This window comes from Anopheles darlingi, chromosome 2, assembly GCF_943734745.1.
Source record: "Anopheles darlingi chromosome 2, idAnoDarlMG_H_01, whole genome shotgun sequence".
Lineage (NCBI taxonomy): Eukaryota > Metazoa > Arthropoda > Insecta > Diptera > Culicidae > Anopheles > Anopheles darlingi.
The window spans coordinates 68,397,731-68,416,056 of record NC_064874.1 but is presented as its reverse complement, the minus strand read 5'-3'; the positions used below and the strand labels follow the sequence as shown (position 1 = coordinate 68,416,056).

At 45.9% G+C, this 18,326-nt stretch overlaps 2 protein-coding genes across 2 annotated transcripts; one reads left to right on the top strand and one right to left on the bottom strand.

The window, feature by feature from the left end:
* Nucleotides 1–125: 125 nt before the first annotated feature.
* Nucleotides 126–4,641, bottom strand: LOC125952295 (endoplasmic reticulum transmembrane helix translocase). Its single transcript, XM_049681698.1, has 4 exons — nt 1,420–4,641; nt 1,008–1,347; nt 654–930; nt 126–575 (listed from the first exon to the last, which is right to left on the bottom strand). Exons 1-4 carry the CDS (start codon nt 4,307–4,309, stop codon nt 459–461), a joined length of 3,624 nt encoding a protein of 1,207 aa, XP_049537655.1. The 5' UTR covers nt 4,310–4,641; the 3' UTR covers nt 126–458.
* A 179-nt stretch (nt 4,642–4,820) lies between these two features.
* Nucleotides 4,821–5,868, top strand: LOC125952411 (TBP-related factor). Its single transcript, XM_049681870.1, has 3 exons — nt 4,821–5,017; nt 5,086–5,165; nt 5,260–5,868. The coding sequence occupies exons 1-3, from the start codon at nt 4,925–4,927 to the stop codon at nt 5,777–5,779; spliced, it is 693 nt and encodes a 230-aa protein (XP_049537827.1). The 5' UTR covers nt 4,821–4,924; the 3' UTR covers nt 5,780–5,868.
* Nucleotides 5,869–18,326: the final 12,458 nt, after the last annotated feature.

Here is an 18,326-nt window from a genome sequence, read left to right as displayed (position 1 = left end):
CTACTGTATAGCTCATCCATATGCAATCAATATGAAAATCAAAAATTATCGGAAATGAAATCGGAACACACACGTGCGACCATGATGTTACCATTTTGGTTTTAATTATTAATCTAGCTGCACAGAAGAAAACAGTAAAAGGTGATCAAGTCTTTAATTTTATTCGTTTCACTATCTGTCATTTCCCTACGCCATGTGCCGTGAGAAGGGGTTTTACGATGGCGACTATTTTCCGTTCGCTTATAAACCGGTTACTCTAGATGAAAGTAATAACTTAAGTGCTCGCTTGTGACTGAATCCTCCTGCAGATTGGCAAATCCAACGAACAGCCATTTGTTCTACGAAGAACCCGTTAAAATGCTACCCATGCCCTCCAGGGCTCCTGGTTGATCTCTGCGTTCACACATGCATAAGCTCTGTGTTTCACCTGTGCGTCGAATTGTAACTGAAACTCGAAGTTAAGTAATGATATCCAGTTTTCGACGCGTTTCACCAAACAGGAACGAACAGACGCGATCCACTAGATAAGCAAGAACCATGTCCCCTATCAGTACGGTCACCAGGATTGTCCGATACTGTGGAATGTACGTGGAATAAGTGAATAAATTTAAACTCGTCCCCGGCATTTGTCGGGTTTGCTGACGAATACTTACATCTGACTCGAAGTCGATTATTTCGAACGTGGCCAGCAGATCGGGCACCAGGCCGAGCGCAAGGCACATGACGATCGAACTTGAGGTGAAGATGGCATACGAGAGTAACCGATTCTCGCGTAGGCTCTCCATGAACGGATGGCCCTTATAGTTGACCGCGACGGTCGCAATCTGCATCGCAATACCGATGATGTAAACCGTACTATTCACGATATTTGGCTCGAACTCTTGCTTCTCGTCCGGCCCAAGATCGACATTTAGCTTCACCTTTCCTTCGCTGTAATAGAAATCGTCAGAAAATAAAGAGAAGTTAAGTCATTTGTCAAAGTTTGGCTCAACTGCACCCTTTCTTACCTAGGTGGCATTCGCAGTTTAGCCTCGTGCACCATGTAAATCAAGGCAGAAAAGTGAACCGCAAATTGCGCCAGAATAGTCGTCACCGAGTAAAAGTTAAAGATGTTTGGCAGTGGTGCTTGCTTGGACAGTACCTTCAGTGGTTTTGAGCGCGTAATGAACAGAAAGCACGCGGCCGTTAGCAAACCGTGTAACGTGAGCTGCATATCGCTGTGCTTAACACCGTCGATGTAGAGCACAGACTGGCAGTAAGCGGAGATCAATGCGTTCAGCGCGAGAATCTTGAACATCTGCAACGTGGTTACTAGTGTGCAGCGACCCTGTTTAATGATGTGACAAACTGTAAGAGCAGACATTGCATTAGTTCAAAGACAAAGCACCGTTTTCCTCCGGCATCGTACTGGTAACTTACCACAGTTGATCGACGTAAGCCGACTGGTGAAGGGTGCCGCAATACTTGCATCGCCCAGCTTCACGATCTGTACTTGTTCCTCATCCATCTCTTTCAACGCCTTCTGCAACCTTTCCTGTGCGGCGCTCTGGTTTTCTCGTGCTCTTATCAGAGCTCGCTCGCGCGGTGTTAATTGGCGGCGGGCCGCCTCATCACTCGCCACCACTGCACCTCCTAGACCTGCTCCAGCATTGACCAGCCCTGGGCCGCCTTTAAGCGCTTTCTTCTTTTCCTCTTTCTCGTCTTGCTGTTCCCGTTGCTGTTTGCGTTCTGCCTTCGAAGGCATATGGCTCAATAACGACACACCGACGTGGGCATGCTTGAGTGCCCCAACGTCATTGGTACCATCACCACACATGAGTGTGTAGTAGCCAAGCTTTTTCAGCGTCGTGATCACATATTCCTTCTGTTTTGGTGCGAATCGCGCAAACACCGTGGTGAACGGTACGATCTGCTGCAGATACGCCTGGCGTTCACGATCAAGATACTGTAGTCCTTCACCCGTAATACAGAAATCATACTCTCGGTACAGTTCGCCTACGGTGCGCGAATCGAGCGGTATGCTCAACTCGCGATTGATCGATTCCCAATGCCACTCAGCACTGGGATTCGTATTCTGGTCCGCTGTGGGAGGCGTCAGCACCATGATTCCCCTTCGGCTGAAGCGTAGCTCCTTCGCCACGTGACACGCCGTCAGTGGGTTATCGCCTGTGATCATCATCACTTTGTGCGAGGCCTGGATGATCTCCTTAATGGCATTCTTCGAGTCTGGCTTTAGCGGACAAGAGATGATGAGAAAGCCGGCAAACTCCAGATCTCGCTCGACTTCGTCCCGCTTTAGCTCACGCACCGTGTTGTTGTCCAGCGCTCCAAACGATTTGTAACCGAGAGCCAAAACGCGGGCACCACGGCGCGAATACTCGAGGTAGGTGCGTTCGTAATGTTCTGGTACGATGCGCAACATCTTTGCAATCACCTCCGGGGCCCCTTTGACCGTACCGATGTAGCATGTTTCGTTCGAAAACGGCACCAGATACCCGGCCAGTACGGACATCCTTTTGAGGGATGAGGAAAAGTGAAACCGATGGTAGATACGGAGTGCCTTGAACTTGCCACGGCGTGGTACAACCGAGTCACCCTTCGTAAGATTCCATTCGATCGCCATCAGGGTGGCCTTCTCCAGCGGATCACCGACGAGACCTTCTTCTAGTTGGACGAGCGAGTGGCACGATCCAAGCACGTGCGCCGTTGCTTCGGGGATCTCACCGATCGGTACAATAGATGTGTCGGGCCGTAGACCGGCAATGCCCTCCACCAGCAGATTATCGCTCGTCAGAGTACCCGTCTTGTCGAAGCAGCAAATCTGTACCTTGCCGGCAAATGGCATGCGGAACGGTTCCGTGCAGTATACGAACACTTTGGCCAACTGCAGCAGAGATGTGTTGACGGCGAGGGACAGTTCGATCGGTAGATCGGGTGGAATGATGGCAGTCAGGATGAGCGTACACTCGAGAAACAGCTTGTAGCGGTTTCTCTCCGGATCGGCTGTACCCTTAATCCACACGTAAGCCGCGGCGGCGATCGCGAACACCAGTAGAAACAGAATGAACGCGAACGTTTCCAGGTTGTTCTCCGTGACGCGCTTAACACCGAACAGAATCGTACGTAGCAGCTTGCCCTGGGATGTGTTGAATCCGGTACGTAACACGTACCCGATGCACCCATTGTCCGGGGAACGCATCGCTCCCTTACTCGGGGCAGAATGTTGTACAACCTTCGTACCACGGAACAGTACGTGTAACTTGCCATCCGCTTCGATATCGAGCACCTTCTTGTGTTCGTCCGTATTGTTCTCCAGTGATTCCTTCATCTGTGGTACCGATTCTCCGGTCAGCATACTTTCATCGACAATACATGCACCTCGGATCAGGAGAAGATCACAGGGAACCAGGTTTTCGTCTTGCGAGCGTGTTACGGACACCAGATCGCCCGGCACGAGTCTAGCCGAGCTAATCGGACGCCACTTGCGCTGGCGAAACACGTTGATAGAGTACGGCTTGTTGCCCATCTTGCGGATCTCGGAGAGGCTTCGGAGCTGCTGTTGCACCAGGACACACTCGAAGATCACGAGCATGCAGAGCGTCACGAGTGAATAGTACATGTACTCATCCAGACACCAAAGCAACACGGAGAAGATCTGAAACACAAAGAAGGGTGCCGTGGCGCGTTCCTTGAACAGTTCAAAGAATTCCGGCACCACCATCTCCATCTCGTTGTCTCCATACGTATACTGGGCCAGGGCGACGTCCGCTTCCTCCAGGTGACCCTTCGATTCGTAGTACTCTTCGTAAGTCCGGTGAATCGGGAACTCGACACTACGAAACAGCGCCTTGTCGGGATCCCAGATGTACTTCGTCTTCTGGAACATAAACCAGTACGTCATCTCGCCGTCTCCTCGTCCCTCGTCATCGGTCGCTTTCTGTTCATGAATGCGCACCAACTCTGAAGAACCGTTGTTCTCCGTCGGCACAACCTTGGCGACAGCTCCCCTGCAGGGAGTCTTTGTTTTCCGGAAGTTGACGAACGATTGCACGTGGACACTCCAGAAGCAGCATAAGCACACTAGGATCTGCGTGAAGCCGATACCGGCAAGGAAGAGCAGCCCCGCATCCCAGTACTCCTCAACGCCGTACACCATCACCCACAGGTACAGCCATACGGCATAGACCACCATAAACGGCATGACAGAGCCGCTCAACAGGACCGGCAACGGGATGTGAACGGACACGTACTGCACCAGCTCGTCGAGTGAGCCCCGGCCTGTCGTTGGCTGCTTCGCCAAGGTTCCCATCTTTTGCTTCGATTCTTGGCGTTGGCGTGAAGAGCCGGCACGCTGCAAGCAGATTGGATCTTATCGCAAACACCTTGTAGGGGGACTCGATGCAAGATGAATGGCTAGAGCACACCGTTTCGATCCTAGAACCGGAACATTTCACTCCGTTATCGTTCCGTCCCGGCACGTGATGGATCTGTGTTCGCCACAGAAGGCCAATCGATGGCAGTTGTTGCAGCAGGTTATCCGAGTGTTGCTAGTGCAATCGGGCGATGCCAGCACTCCGTGAAAACGGGAAAATCACGGAGAAATCGCGAAAATCAAACTTTTCATTCGTGGCAAGAATCCGTCGTGGGAAAGGTCGCGTTGACAAAAAAAATTGCCCAGGAAACCCTCAGCGATGCAATCTAAACGAGTAAAATGGTAAGAAAATGTCTACTAATTAAAAATATTCAAGCAAAATCGCATCGAAAATCGATGATGGCTCGAGGAAAATCGATGAAACTTTATAAACAATCGATTAAATACATCTTTCTGCAGGTTTCCCGTTTATTTTCGAGAGAAATTTTTAATTTTATATCATAAGGCAATTTGTGAGCAACTATTATTTGTGCGTTCCACAACAAGATCATCATGGACAAACAATCAACCGAGTCTCCTTTAAAAATGCTCCTAAACTCGACGGCGAGGCCGGCCGGGACTTCCGGATCCATACAGCTTTCCAAGGTAAATCGGATGCAGGATGAAAGAGATCAACCGGCTTTAATGTCCATGTCGCTTCTCAACTCCTCCAGCCATCCCCACAAGCCAGCATACTGATGCAGGCCCCTGTGCCAACGGGGCCCCAGGAAGCGATCAATTCCGTGCAAGTGAGGTAACGTGCTGGAACCACCGGTGGAAGCTGGTGGAGGTGCTCTTCGAAATCCACACGCATTATCGAGCATTTCGCCCGAATATTCTACCCGCAGGAACTGTGTGGCAACGGTCAGCGTTGGCTGCGAACTCAATCTCAAAACCATCAACTTCCGGACGCGCAATACCGAGTACAATCCATCGCGATTCCACGGCGTGGTGATGCGGATACGAGATCCAAGGTGCACCGCGTTGATCTTTCGCTCGGGCAAAATCATCTGCACTGGGGCCAAGAACGAGCAGGAAGCGAACCTGGGTATGCGGAAGTTCGTGAGGATCATACAAAAACTTGGGTTCGACGTGAAGTTCCTGGGGTTCAAGGTACAGAACATGATAGCCACTGCAGACCTTCGATTTCCGATACGACTGGAAAACTTGAACCAGGTGCACGGTCAGTTTAGCTCGTATGAACCGGAACTGTTCCCCGGATTGATCTACCGGATGGTGAAACCACGCGTAGTGGTGCTAATCTTCGTTAACGGAAAACTGGTGTTCACTGGTGCGAAGAATATGCGCGAAATCACAGAAAGTTTAGAAAACATATATCCCATTTTACAGAGTTTTAGAAAAAATTGATTGGTAAGTTTTTTTTATCGTGTGAGCAATAGTAAATCTAAAAATTAGAATAAAAATAAGAATAAAAGATCAACCTTGTTATAAGTGTATTCCTGTGTATGTTTATAAAGGATTTCTTATTTATACTAACTCTTTGATGTTTGGCACAAAACTCATTTAGCTATTTAAGGGAATAATCTTAAAGGTTTCTCTCTGGGACGGCAGCAGGCACGTTAAAACCGTGACTTCTTCATTACGATGGTTGACTGAATATGTTGCAATCGCTTCGGGTCAGAATAGTTCTGTACGTGTGTCTCATACACATGAATGTTTCGCATAATTTATGTCACAGACGCCGCATGGCGCAGCAACAGCGCTCGAATACAACCCATCGAGTTATCCCAGACCGTCTCCAAACGGAACGGCAATGGCTCCTTGAAGTCTGAAGTCGCATCGCTTGAATGATGTTAAAGTTTTGTCCCCAAGAAGACCGCAACCGACAAGAAAAAAGACGCAAATGAACGGACAAGAGTGGCGCGATATGGATCCTTCGATACCACGTTCTCCCTGAGGCTGAGAAAAGTTCTCTAGCACACACTCACATGTCTCCGTTGCTACGTTTTGCAATCATTTTTGGACACGGAAATAGTCATGCGGAAGAATCCAACCGAAAAAAAACGAAAAGTGAAAACCAACTGCCAGTGCGATTCTGGCCGATCGATTTCGAGAATAAGAGAGCATTTGCCAAAAAGGCATCCCAACGAAGTGGCCGCCCCATTGATAGGTACCGTTTCAATGAAAGAATAGAGAATACAACGAATTTGCGTCTCGATGACCGCGCATCACCACTCATAATCGCTTTGAGATCTACGCCGCATCCGCGTGGGTCGTTGAACGCGTGCATCCTTTCGATGTGGGAGCATTATGCAACTCCATCCGATCCGATGCAAGCGAACATCTAGTGAGTGGAAATAGGATCAGACATCGTTTTTCCGTTTCAAGGATTACGTGAATGTGTGCTGCTTATACATTTGGTTCGATGAATGCTACTGTGCTAGTCATCAAAAAGGACCGACCGATGGATGATTTAGATTTTATGATCTGCGAATTGGGTCAGTTGGGGCAACGAAATATTCCATGCAATCCATCTTTGCTTCCTGCTGAATGGAGCAGGATAGTCGGAAAACAGTATTGTAATGAAACGGGTGTGTCCTCTTTTGATAGCGAACGACCCTTTTATCGTCATTCATGATGGAGTCATCAAATGAAATTTGAGCGCTTATTAAGTGAGGTTTTGTCCTGCTGATGATGTTGTGGATATTTAGACAAAATTAATTTACTGCTGTCGCTGGAGCAGAATGTTAAGAGGATTTAACGAACATGCATATGCTCATGAATTTTGATCTGATCTGAAATAATCAATTTACACAGAGCTGATGTTGATTTAGACGAAGAAATCGCATTTGTTGCAATACCACGGCACACGTATGGAGAGGAACAACATACGTTAGGCATGTATATAGTTATCTAGTCGAATTACGGCAAGTGTCGTTTTTCATCGCTCACGTTGACGACCACACACACCGAGTCGATCTCCATTATCTCTACCCAAGAAAGCAGCGACTCCAGCTACGTATTCTGTATCTAGAAAAGAACCAAGTGCCTTGCTGTAGTCACTCTACACGCCCATAAGCTTGGCATTATTCGAGCTGAAACGGGATCCTTCCCAGTAATGTAGGTGTTGTTCTGATGTCCGACTCCAGCCGATGCCAAGGGTAGTGGGATGGGATTGAGAGATAATACCTTAAGAGTTACAAGACACATAATAACTATGCAATTACGTCGAGCACTTCTTGAGTCTCTTAATTGAGTCCGGATTATTGTTGAATAGCTCGAGTGAGAATAGTCCTTTCGTTTGTTCAAATGTCGATGTTCACCAATGATATCACGATTATGCGGTTCCCTTTGTATTACCGTTATAATAACTTTCAAAAATATTTTTTAAAACATTTCCAACAATATTGACTGGCTGTCTATGGTATATTTCTTTCTAATGCGTTAATGTAGTTTATTGTCAATAATCTGTAACATTTTACGATCAATATGGTGTCTATATTGTCCGTTGCTAATGCTGAAGAAACTACTTGGATGCACGACAGACTTATGCGTTACGAGTAATAATCCTGATTAATTGGATCCTCATTGAAAACATTGCGCAATTTCGATAAATTGTTTTTTTTTTCGTTAAGCAATCGAACTAAAATTATCGAAGAATTTTGTTTACCAAAATCTGTATTTTCGAAGAATTAGATTTGTGGATGTGGGGGGGGGGGGGGAGGAGAGGGGAGGATGCAAACATATTACTTTTATTGCAAAGCAACATATTGCTTTTCGATTTACGAAAGACACTTGCCATCTGTTGAATTTGATCCTTGTTCTATTGCATTGAACTTCCATAAGACTCATTCCCAGCATGTGGTTGGTGAGAAAGCGATTATCAAATCCACCTACTCGCCAAGCATGGTGTTTCCTTTGATTGTTTTTGTGTTTCTGGAAAATTAACACAGTTATCCTCTGAGCTCGCATGTGTACTTATGTTGCTTGCTCCCTTATCTCTCTGTTCGATGCGTATTCGTTTACACAAGGTCCTGCGTCATTGCCCTCGCTTATGGTCGTCACGTTGGCGGAGTTCGAGATAGTGGACGCCCACGGAATCAGACAGCAACATCAATCAAAGCTCGTCGACAGGTAAAATTAAACCAAATCCACGCTCAACGTATGCGCGCTAATGAGAGAATGGTCCGTAATGAACTGTTTGCAAAGGACCGTTTCTTCCACACTGGTACCCTCGTGAGTTCGAGGGACGGTCGGATGCCACTAGTTGCAGATACTCCAGAAAACATGGTGATGGTCAGCGAGCCGACGGCGCACTATTTCCGTGCAAGGGCATCCGTCTCGCGGCATATATCGATAGCAGCTAACGAATAGCGAGCCGGTCATGCTAGCATTACAAGCAATTCGCATCTTTTTATTGCTTCAGTAAAGATCATTGTTTTACTCCTTTAAAGGACCATATTGGCGTTCCAAGCCTTCCATGCCCGTATCGTGGCGAAAACGTTTGATAAATGGTGTCGTGGCAGCTGGCGCAGCCCACGCATCTTTCTTCACACCGCAGTCTGTGATGCGCATGTGAACCACAGCGTGTTGCTGTGTTTCAGTAGCTTGCCAGCGGGCCCAGAGCGCTGGCACGACCGCGAAACCACGTGTTTCTTTGCAAAACTTTCCATTACCCGAAGCGGATTCGCCATTTTGTAGAAGCGAAACGGGTTGAGAACGAGCCTTCGTCAGGGACACAATTGATGGTGAAGGTTGTAATTTTTCAACACACAATAAATGTAAAATTTTTGAACAAAAATTTGTCCTACAGATGAGCACCCTTAATTTCTTTCGTTTTGCTCACTACGCCAATCAATTATATTTTGCTCGCTACTCCACTTTTCCAATATGGCTGAGCCCTGGGGCATGGTTGTGCGTCTTGGTACTTCGGTGTGCTGGCTAGGGAACTGCCAACAGCTGCTCCTTCTTAGCTGCTCTACTCTACCCAGGCGAACCGAGCTCCCAACGGCAAACCTACTCGTTTTCGGCGCTGCGAAACCTGTATCGACCTTTGACATTTAGCTAGCTTTTTCCCGGTAACGTGCGCGCGGACCCTGGGCAGGGATGAAGCTGCTGCAGGATGAAGAAAGCGAAGAAAAGCGAGAGAAAACTCGCGACATGGAGCGTGAGAGAGATTCCGAATGGAAAAGGGAAGCATCATGCTCATGCAACATGTTGCTGTTGGTTGGGTTGTCCCGAGCCGACCACTCCGGACTCCAGAGTTTCAATCTCTGACCTGAGCTGAAACTACACACAGTTTACAGTAGTCATGTTATTTTTTTAACTTTATTTTTTTACTAGTTAACTAACCAACTAAACTAACTAACTAAACTGATTAGTATACAATTGCTTTACACCAACAACTAACACAGACTAGTATTGTAGACGTTCCTCAAATGAGTTGAATCTAGATAGCAAGTGCAACTTTGGCTTTTAATGCTAAAATTGATAGCAATTAATAGATTTGCTGAAAATGAAATAAAAATTCAAATGAATTAAACTGCAAAAACATAGCCAGAAATTATGAGTCGGTTTATCATATAGATTTTTTGGTGGATGGATTTTTTATTATTAACGCAAAGAAACTCTAAACGTAATCTGCAGATTGACAATATTTTATTAAGATTGATTGTACCTAAAAAAAAAGGTATATCTCTATGTAGTGCATACTTACTAGTATTTATTTATCCGGCGCCTCAATCAACGAGCAACAACTCTTGACGAGATGTTGAAATCCCATTTGGGGGAAATTTTGCAAGAATTTGCTTCCGTTTAAGAACCGGATTGATGTGATTGTTAATCATGATATGGTTACCATCATTAGATCATTAGATTTACGATATCGATAATATCAGATCAAACTAGCTAGTACCTAAGCATCCTGTTTGTGATGGTATGGTCAGTTGAGTCACTCGCCTACTCGCGCATACATTGTTGCTAGCTGGGTTCTCAAGTTATCCACCATTGCTAAAAGAGAAATTCCGTAAAAGATTGCTAAAAGAGAAATTCCGTAAAAGATTGCTAAAAGAGAAATTTTGGTTGCTTCATTCAATACGAAGTCAATGCCAGGGGAATCCGGTTCCTGATTGATCCTTTATGATCGCGTTCCACAATGGTTCGTGCGTTCAACAGTATCCTGTTAGCTATGGGCAGCATTGCATTTCGAAAAAGATTAAAATAAGTCTAATCAATGGAAAACATCCCAATGGCATCAGTCGGTGCACACCGGGAAAAGCTACTCAGGACCCGGAAGTAATACGCTTATTGGTTCAGCAATACGTGTACGCTACGCGGAAAGCGGAAATGACAAATCAACAGTAGAATAGACAAATAGTTGTTCCCGGTATTCTGTCCCATTAACTAGGCGCACAGATGATGCAATCCATGAACACCACTGTATACATGGGTGAATATTCGAAGAAAAACTAGAGCGCCCCAATCTAAGCGTTTACCGATCCCACTAGCCGGCAAATGGGAAAGTCCCGTTTGGAAACACATGGTGTCGGCGGCGTGGCCTGTGCAACAGCGGCAGGTGATTCGCTCCTATCGCGCTGGATGGAGCACGAAAACTCATTTCCACGAATGTATTCCACGAAACGGTAAGGAAACCCGACCGCGTCCTGTTGTAAAGGCTTGGCCGCGTTGGCTAACTGCTTTTCGGAGAAATGACGAGCGGTAAACCCCAGTCAACTCAGGCTTGGGGCATACCGCGTGCGTGCCCGGTCGATCAATGGACAGGACCGGACAGAATTTCTGGTGGCTTTCGGCAAATCGGCTGTTTTTTGGTCAGCACTGTATAGGCGGACAGAGGAAAAAACCGGTTTCTGCGAAGCGACATTTCCCATTGCGCCGTTCGCGTGCTGGGACTTCCTGCTCTTTCACCGGGCCCTGGCGGTTTGAGGTGGTAGGCCTAATGAATTCCTAGCCATTACCTTGTTCCCCGCGCGCACAGATGAATTACCCTATCAGCTAGCTCCGGACAATCATTCCCAAGGCCTCACAACTAGCCATACCATAAGGCTGACAAGGGCACGGATGGATTTCCAATGACTACACCGGCCAGTTGGGGTGGGGGGTGGGGGGGGTTTCCCCCAATATGACCAATAACCATACTAGTCACCGGGCTGGCTGCACGCAGGGACCGCTGCACGTTTGGTTGGAATGCTGCTTATCCGATTCACCTTCATGGTTGGTATGTCAGTGATTGTTGGCCAACCTGGATTCCTGTCTTGTGCCTGCAGCTTAGCTCATCACATCAAAGCACCAGATCTAACGGCAGTTCAGCGCAATTTTCAACATTTTCTGCTAACCCAGTTTCATCCGTTATGAAATTGTATTTCGCTTTGGCTCGATGCTTCCTCCTAACTCCGAGATGGTTGCATTGGCGTGCTAAAGGCAGTGGTTCGTACCTCATGGTTCCTTAATTCCTATAGATCGCTACAGGTATGTTTCAATGAACAGCTGTTTCTTTATTACTCGATCGACTGTGAGCAATGCGCAATGTGATTTCAGGAATGATGCTTTCAGTGACACCCATTCACCCACCACGTTTTCTGTGAAAATGTGGAATGTGGGCCCATTTTAACAATCATTTCTGCCAACATAAATGAAAATTAAGCATGCAATTGAAGCTGATGGATGGCCGATGGCGCTCTTATAGCAGAACATAAAAGGGTTTAGACGCATTCTACACCAAATAATCCTGCTTAAAAGGACATGTAAAGTTAGTCTGGTCAACCAGACACACACATACAGATTATAGAGATAAAACATTATCCACTACTCGACCTTTCGATGCACTCTCATCCATTAATGTCTAATGGACCAAATTATCTATCGTGTAACCACTAACGGGTCTAGTTAGTCGATCATGTTGGTCCAGATAGGTCTGATATTGCTGAACCACGGGAGGATCTTGTTATCTGCATAAATTACAACTGAATCAATCAAACCGCACTCAATCGAATATATATCCTTTTACGGGTTCACTTGTTGAGTTCCAGCAGCCCATAACATAAGCAGGACCCGGCCATGGTTGTTGGCGATTGCGAAAACATTAGTTTTCGCTCACGGTGCACAACATGCGGGCCAAGGCTAGGCACGAAATATTGGAATCGTCGTTCACACGCCTGTTCTTTGGGTTCCAGAGAAAAAGGAGCCTCCGACGCCTACGCACCGGACAGTGGACCCGCGCACGAAACAGCAACTAGACCAGCCGCAGCACCTACAAACACCGTCTATGCAAGATAACATCTCACAGTCACGTACAATCGACATGACAGGCTGGTGAAGTTGATTGAAATATTACTGCTACAAGGGTGGCCACGAGCGTGGTTACTCCCGCAATGCTCCTGCTCACTGTCTACTGCTCCCGCCCTCAAACGGCTTCGAGGAATGGTTAAATGGTGAAAAATGACTCCCACAAACGACGATTGGAGAATAGGATTGGCTGGACTCGTGGTACTCGGGACAACAGGCAGCTATCCGAAAGGAACACAGATAACGGGGCACTCATTTCAGCGATCTTTCTATGAGCATAGCGTATATTGTTCTTTTCATTTGAAGCAAAATAATTCCCACATTAGGGTTTGTAGTAGTTTTATAGAGCGATTGTGTGGCTAGGAGTCGAATATGTTGCCCCAATGCAACGGGCCATCTGCAGAAGAATTTGAATTGAGAAGTGAATTTGAATTGATTTTTTCTTATACAACACCATAAACATTCTTATTAAACATTAAACACACTTTACAAAGATTGTTTTTGCTACCATGTGGGTGCCGTTGATTTGTTGGGCTTGTTTTATGTTGTGTCATGTTGGTGGACGATACTCGTCGCTGTTAACAAGCATTGGCAGAGAGTTTGAAAACAGTCTTGATTATCTCCATCAAACTCCTACAAGCTTGGCAGCAGGGAACGTGTGTGATGTTGGTGGGAACGAAATTATTAAAAACTCGTCTGCTCAAGCAGTGTTTGCAGGAGTTCGCGAATCACAGCATGACGTTCCTTCCCCCGGTTTGTAGAGAACCGTTTCGGATGTGGTTTACCGGAGAAGCTCAAATTATTTCCGATTCGGATGTTCGCCAGATGAATTCTAACAGAAGAAGCAACACATAGTCGTTCTGTATGTATACAATATATATGTATAAGTATATATATCTATATATTTGTGTTTATATTATGTACAAAGCAGCTAACCGGGAGTGGTTCGACAAGCGTACACTCACGACAGCAGAGGGTGTAAATTAGGTTTCAATGCATTAGAGAAGATATGTACATTTGTAATGTTGTTTTTCTCTCGTCTATTTCTGTTCTGCCAACCCCCAGACCTTGCCTTTCCAGATGGTTTAGTTATTAGATAGTTGCTCACTGTATCGCTTCGCTTCGGTTTCAAACTCGCTTCGACGTTTTTTTTAACCACCTTTTGCCCGTGCCCTGGAATGTTCTCCTATTGATTATCTGCTTTTATCCTCGGTACTGGTTTGGTTAGTGTAGTAGAGCATCTATTGTATCGATTAGTAAAAATGCCATCCTCGCTGCATTAGGCTAAAGTGTTTGGCCAATTTACACTCTTTCCTTTGAAATCATATCGTACAATGTTTTTTTGTTTTAAATAAGATCCTCCATTGATGCGCTGGCTCACCACCTCATCGATTTCCACTGTTCCTTAAGCAGACCATCAATACATCGCCTTCTCCCACATAACACATTATGGCTGCAGCAGCGTTAACGTTACTATCACCAGCGAATGCTCATTGTCTATGTAGTTTGTTAATTTTTGGTAGTTGCCGCTCCTGCTCCCACAGGGGTTGGTAATTATAACACAGCTATATATTTAGCAAATACCTCCTAGTAGTTAATACACACCTGGTAAGAGCACGCGACAACACGACAGCCCTCGATGGGCGATTCCATCCAGAGCGTTGTGTTGAGCGTCGATCTTACGGGTAGCGTTGTTAGCGCCATGCCTCAAGAAGCGATACCCAGGGTTCCCCACGTACCGTTCTCACCGTTCTATTCATCGTATTTTGTGCAGGTAACAGCATTTTTCTCTTTGTTTGTGTTTATCATTCCAGTAGTTTGCATTCCATCCTCTCATAGTCACATGGTTATCGCGCATTTGCGCTGCCGTTTCGCCTTTGCATTCATGTTTCATAGATTTGTCAGGACAGGGCGCTCTGCCAGCTATTCTAACACAAACTCTACGCCCTCGCACAAACACTCGCACACAGACAGACACACATTTCATCCGATACATGCGTACATACTTTTCTCGGACAGATCCGACACTTAAGTCCTTCCTTCCTAAACATACCACCTGATTCAGAAATTTAACAGATCAACTGCAAATGAACGATAGCGACTCTTGGTTTTCATGAGTTGAGTGGTAGTTGCACAAATACTTCTTAAATAGGACGTTGGATCGCTTCGAAGGGAAGGAAAAATTCTCATAAAATACGAAACTATGTTCCGGTTCATAGGAGTGCTGACGCTTACATATCCTGTTGGCACAACTTCTAGCGATGCTACGCCCTGTTTTAACTCCGATCAATCGCACTCTCGTAAGAACATGACTAGATAAATAATTAACGAAGGCAATAATGTCTACTAAAACTTCCTTCCCGTCTGGCATTCGAGTTCGACCACTTCCATCAACTGTGCATCCCGTTCAGCTGCTCACTCATTCATCCTCATACACACACGCACGTACACACACACACACAGTCAAACCGACAAATAGGCTGCTTTAAAAACGATCTCATCATTATTGTCAAATCGTGTGAACGCAGGCATTACCAGCTCCTCTTCCGTTCGGTTTAGGATATCGCGGTGTTGCCGGACCGCCTAGTCGATCATGCTTGGTACATAATCGCTTCAAACGTCCGACCATACCACCACGAATGCATCCCGCACCGATACTCCAGCCAATCTAATCCCTGCCTGCGGTCAAATTGCTAGGCTACTCCCTAGCACCGTAGTTACCTTTTATCCGTTGTGTTGATTGACTTTGGTTATTCGGCAAGTTTGCGGGTAAGTTCAACAGCGCCCCCTTTCGCCAAGCGTTTCCATCGCTGTTTTGCTTCAAACAAAGTGCCACCTGTGCCTGCCTGCCCAGGTCCCTTATCATGTTTATCTTCTTCTGCTAGTTGAATGCCATACTCTGGTATTTTGCCCTCAAGCGATAGCATCTTCATTTCGGTGTCTTTGCCTTCTTGGGGAAGCTACCCTCTGGTGGAAAGCCTGGAAAGTAGGACGACGCAACGCCAAGGGACCACGGCCGCAAGTTCGTTAAAAAAGGGTTCGCTGGATGAAATTACCCCTTCAACGATGGTCGAGGGACAGCGCCCCATATTTCGTTAGGACAGGACATTCTTGCGAAACCTTCGACTGCCATCCTCAACATTCCCGGATCCAGTCCCATCTCCACTTTCACCCTTCGAATGGTTTCTTTAGACGATCGCACAAATCAAAACGGACAGTGGGACAGGGATATGGTTCCTTTTTTTTATGATCCCTGTACCCTGTACCGTGGGACGCGATCCGGATGCCGTCGTGAGCTTCCAGCCAAGCCAATCGCTTTCCACAGTCCTGCCATCGTCGGGTGAATGCCCTTGTCCGCGGTGGAGCGCGTTGGCATACGGCCAAACCATGGAGACAGTAGAGTAGAGACGAGCGAGTTGACTTGCTGGCGCCCCGTAACCGGAAGCTGAGTCGCGACCGCTTGTTCGATCGCAAGGAAACTATTCGTCTTGTGGACTATTCGGAACTGGTGGCATCCTTCCGGAGAACAGAAGACGTAGAAAGTTGGGATGAGTTTATGAATTTTCGGAAAAACATTTGCTCTTCCCATAATCAATTACTTTGCTCTGTTCATCAGGTTCTTTCGCTCCTGACATAATTTGTGGAACTCTGCTGTTTGCTATTCCCTTTCGAGCGCTGGAAGCCGTCTTCAATGATGTACTTGATTGAAAGCTCATTCCAAAGTATTTGAAAGCATCAGCGCCAGAGGCGATGAATCAGATTGCGAAGGGAAAAATAGAATTCCCTTGAAACGAGGATGGCTGCCCATGGTAACTCGAACTGTCCTCTTCTGCCCAAAAATAAAAGAACTATGCCGTGGTCATGATGTTGCGTGTCGAGACGGTGTTTTCGAAATGATGATGCTATGGGGCCTGTGAAACTTGTTCCATTCTCGGTGTGTGGCAGATCTATTTTTGCTCGTTTCACACACATACATGCGGATAAATTGTTAGCGTTTTTGATTTATTCTGCGTAACAATATTTATGGAATGGTATTGTTACAGCTGATATTCTAAACGGTATTTTTGTACATGTTTTGTAACGGAACGGAAAGGAACAGAAGTGAAAGTGATAAGCGAATGGAGTTCGTGTGAAGTGTTAAAGTGCCATCGGTTATCGAAGGCTTATTGCAGCTGTACGCCGAAAGAAAGAGACATCCTTTAAGGATGAAAAGGGTGAACATGAAAACGACCGTGAAAATAGCGACGGAAAATAGTGTATAATAGACAACCTGGATGGAAAAATCGAGAAGGATAAAATTGACATTGAATATCTCAACTTAAGCTCAGCGAAAACTGCTTAATCGTTTGTGGCTATATATGTATGTTTCATTGGCGATTAGCTTGATAAAGCTAGTTTTTTTTTGTTCCAGATTAGTTGCTTGCTTTACAGGTTTATGCCAAACGCTTTGTTAGTTGATTTGTTAATAGCTACATGCAGTCCATGCTCTCTGTACTTGGTAGGGTTTCTATTTCTGTTTGATTCATATCAATTCTCCCACAGTGCTCACCGTTGTGCGACGTAAATGCGAACGGCTTTGCAAAAATTAAACGTTCCATGCAACGGCGGTTGCGAAAGTGCATGTGGAAATGGCGTGCTATGCGATGCCGGCTGGTAGGGTGCTAAGTTAAGGTTTTTAGAGAGGTCCTAGGTTTAGAATATACTCTTGAGTCATTCATGGAGAAAGAAAAATGCATAATTGTGCTTTGCTTAATTAGTGCGCGCTTCCTGCCTGCCCTTAAAAGCTTGTTATTAATACTTTTTGCTCGATATTTGATTGTTGATTAGGTACGCAGAATGTGTAAGGCTTGTTTTGCTATTTGCTGCTATTTACATGGTGCTAAGGAGACTGCGAACACTTGCAATGTAGATTGAAAGCAAAAAAAATGAGAAGATAGCAGAAAAGCAACATATTATACATGCAAACATAACTGGAACCAGGAACAGCGTTTGGTTCGTGAACTACACTTTGCAAATTCATAGCGAAGGCAAGCGTTCAACTCAATTCGCATCACTGAGTGGAACCAACTGGTTTGAGCTGGTTAAGTTGGAATAGTAGAAATATTCTGCTCGCTCAAAGCCACATCGATTGTAATGGTGTGCATGGTGTAGCATATTTTGATGAGATTTAAATGGTTTAAATTTCGTTTCAGTATTATCTATTACCCATTTCTCTATGCTTATCTGATATTGGGTAAACTAAGCCATCAGCATCGACGGCAGCGGCTCGCCATAGCAACCATCTACTGGTTTTGCTGCAGCCTAACTTGCGGAGAGAGCATACTGTGTGCTAACCCGAAGTAATGGCTAATGGCGGCCACTGACTGGTGGGGAAAGTGATGGTGGCCATCGGTAGTTGGCGTGTACGGTCCACTTCCGATGTTCCTGTTTTGCCTTCAGTGCTTTCAATCTGCTGCTGTTGACTTAGGGCGCTAGCTGCCATTTGGAAGGGACTTTGCCACACTATTTCCTCTACCGTAAGGTCGTACCGCACTTATTGTGTGCTTGTATGAGTGTAAAAGTGTGACTTTTTACATTTTTTTTTGCTTCGACGAAACGTGACTTCAACTCAACCGTCTATGAGCCAGCATCATCAAGATCATAGGGGTCGATC

Excerpts from the sequence above, each read along its gene's own strand:
- LOC125952411 (XM_049681870.1), top strand. The coding sequence starts at position 4,925 with ATGGACAAACAATCAACCGAGTCTCCTTTAAAAATGCTCCTAAACTCG. Across the intron at positions 5,018-5,085 it reads GATCCATACAGCTTTCCAAG|CCATCCCCACAAGCCAGCAT; the intron begins GTAAATCGGATG and ends CAACTCCTCCAG. Across the intron at positions 5,166-5,259 it reads ATCAATTCCGTGCAAGTGAG|GAACTGTGTGGCAACGGTCA; the intron begins GTAACGTGCTGG and ends TTCTACCCGCAG.
- LOC125952295 (XM_049681698.1), bottom strand. The coding sequence starts at position 4,309 with ATGGGAACCTTGGCGAAGCAGCCAACGACAGGCCGGGGCTCACTCGAC. Across the intron at positions 1,348-1,419 it reads GCTTACGTCGATCAACTGTG|TTTGTCACATCATTAAACAG; the intron begins GTAAGTTACCAG and ends CTGCTCTTACAG. Across the intron at positions 931-1,007 it reads AAACTGCGAATGCCACCTAG|CGAAGGAAAGGTGAAGCTAA; the intron begins GTAAGAAAGGGT and ends TTTCTATTACAG.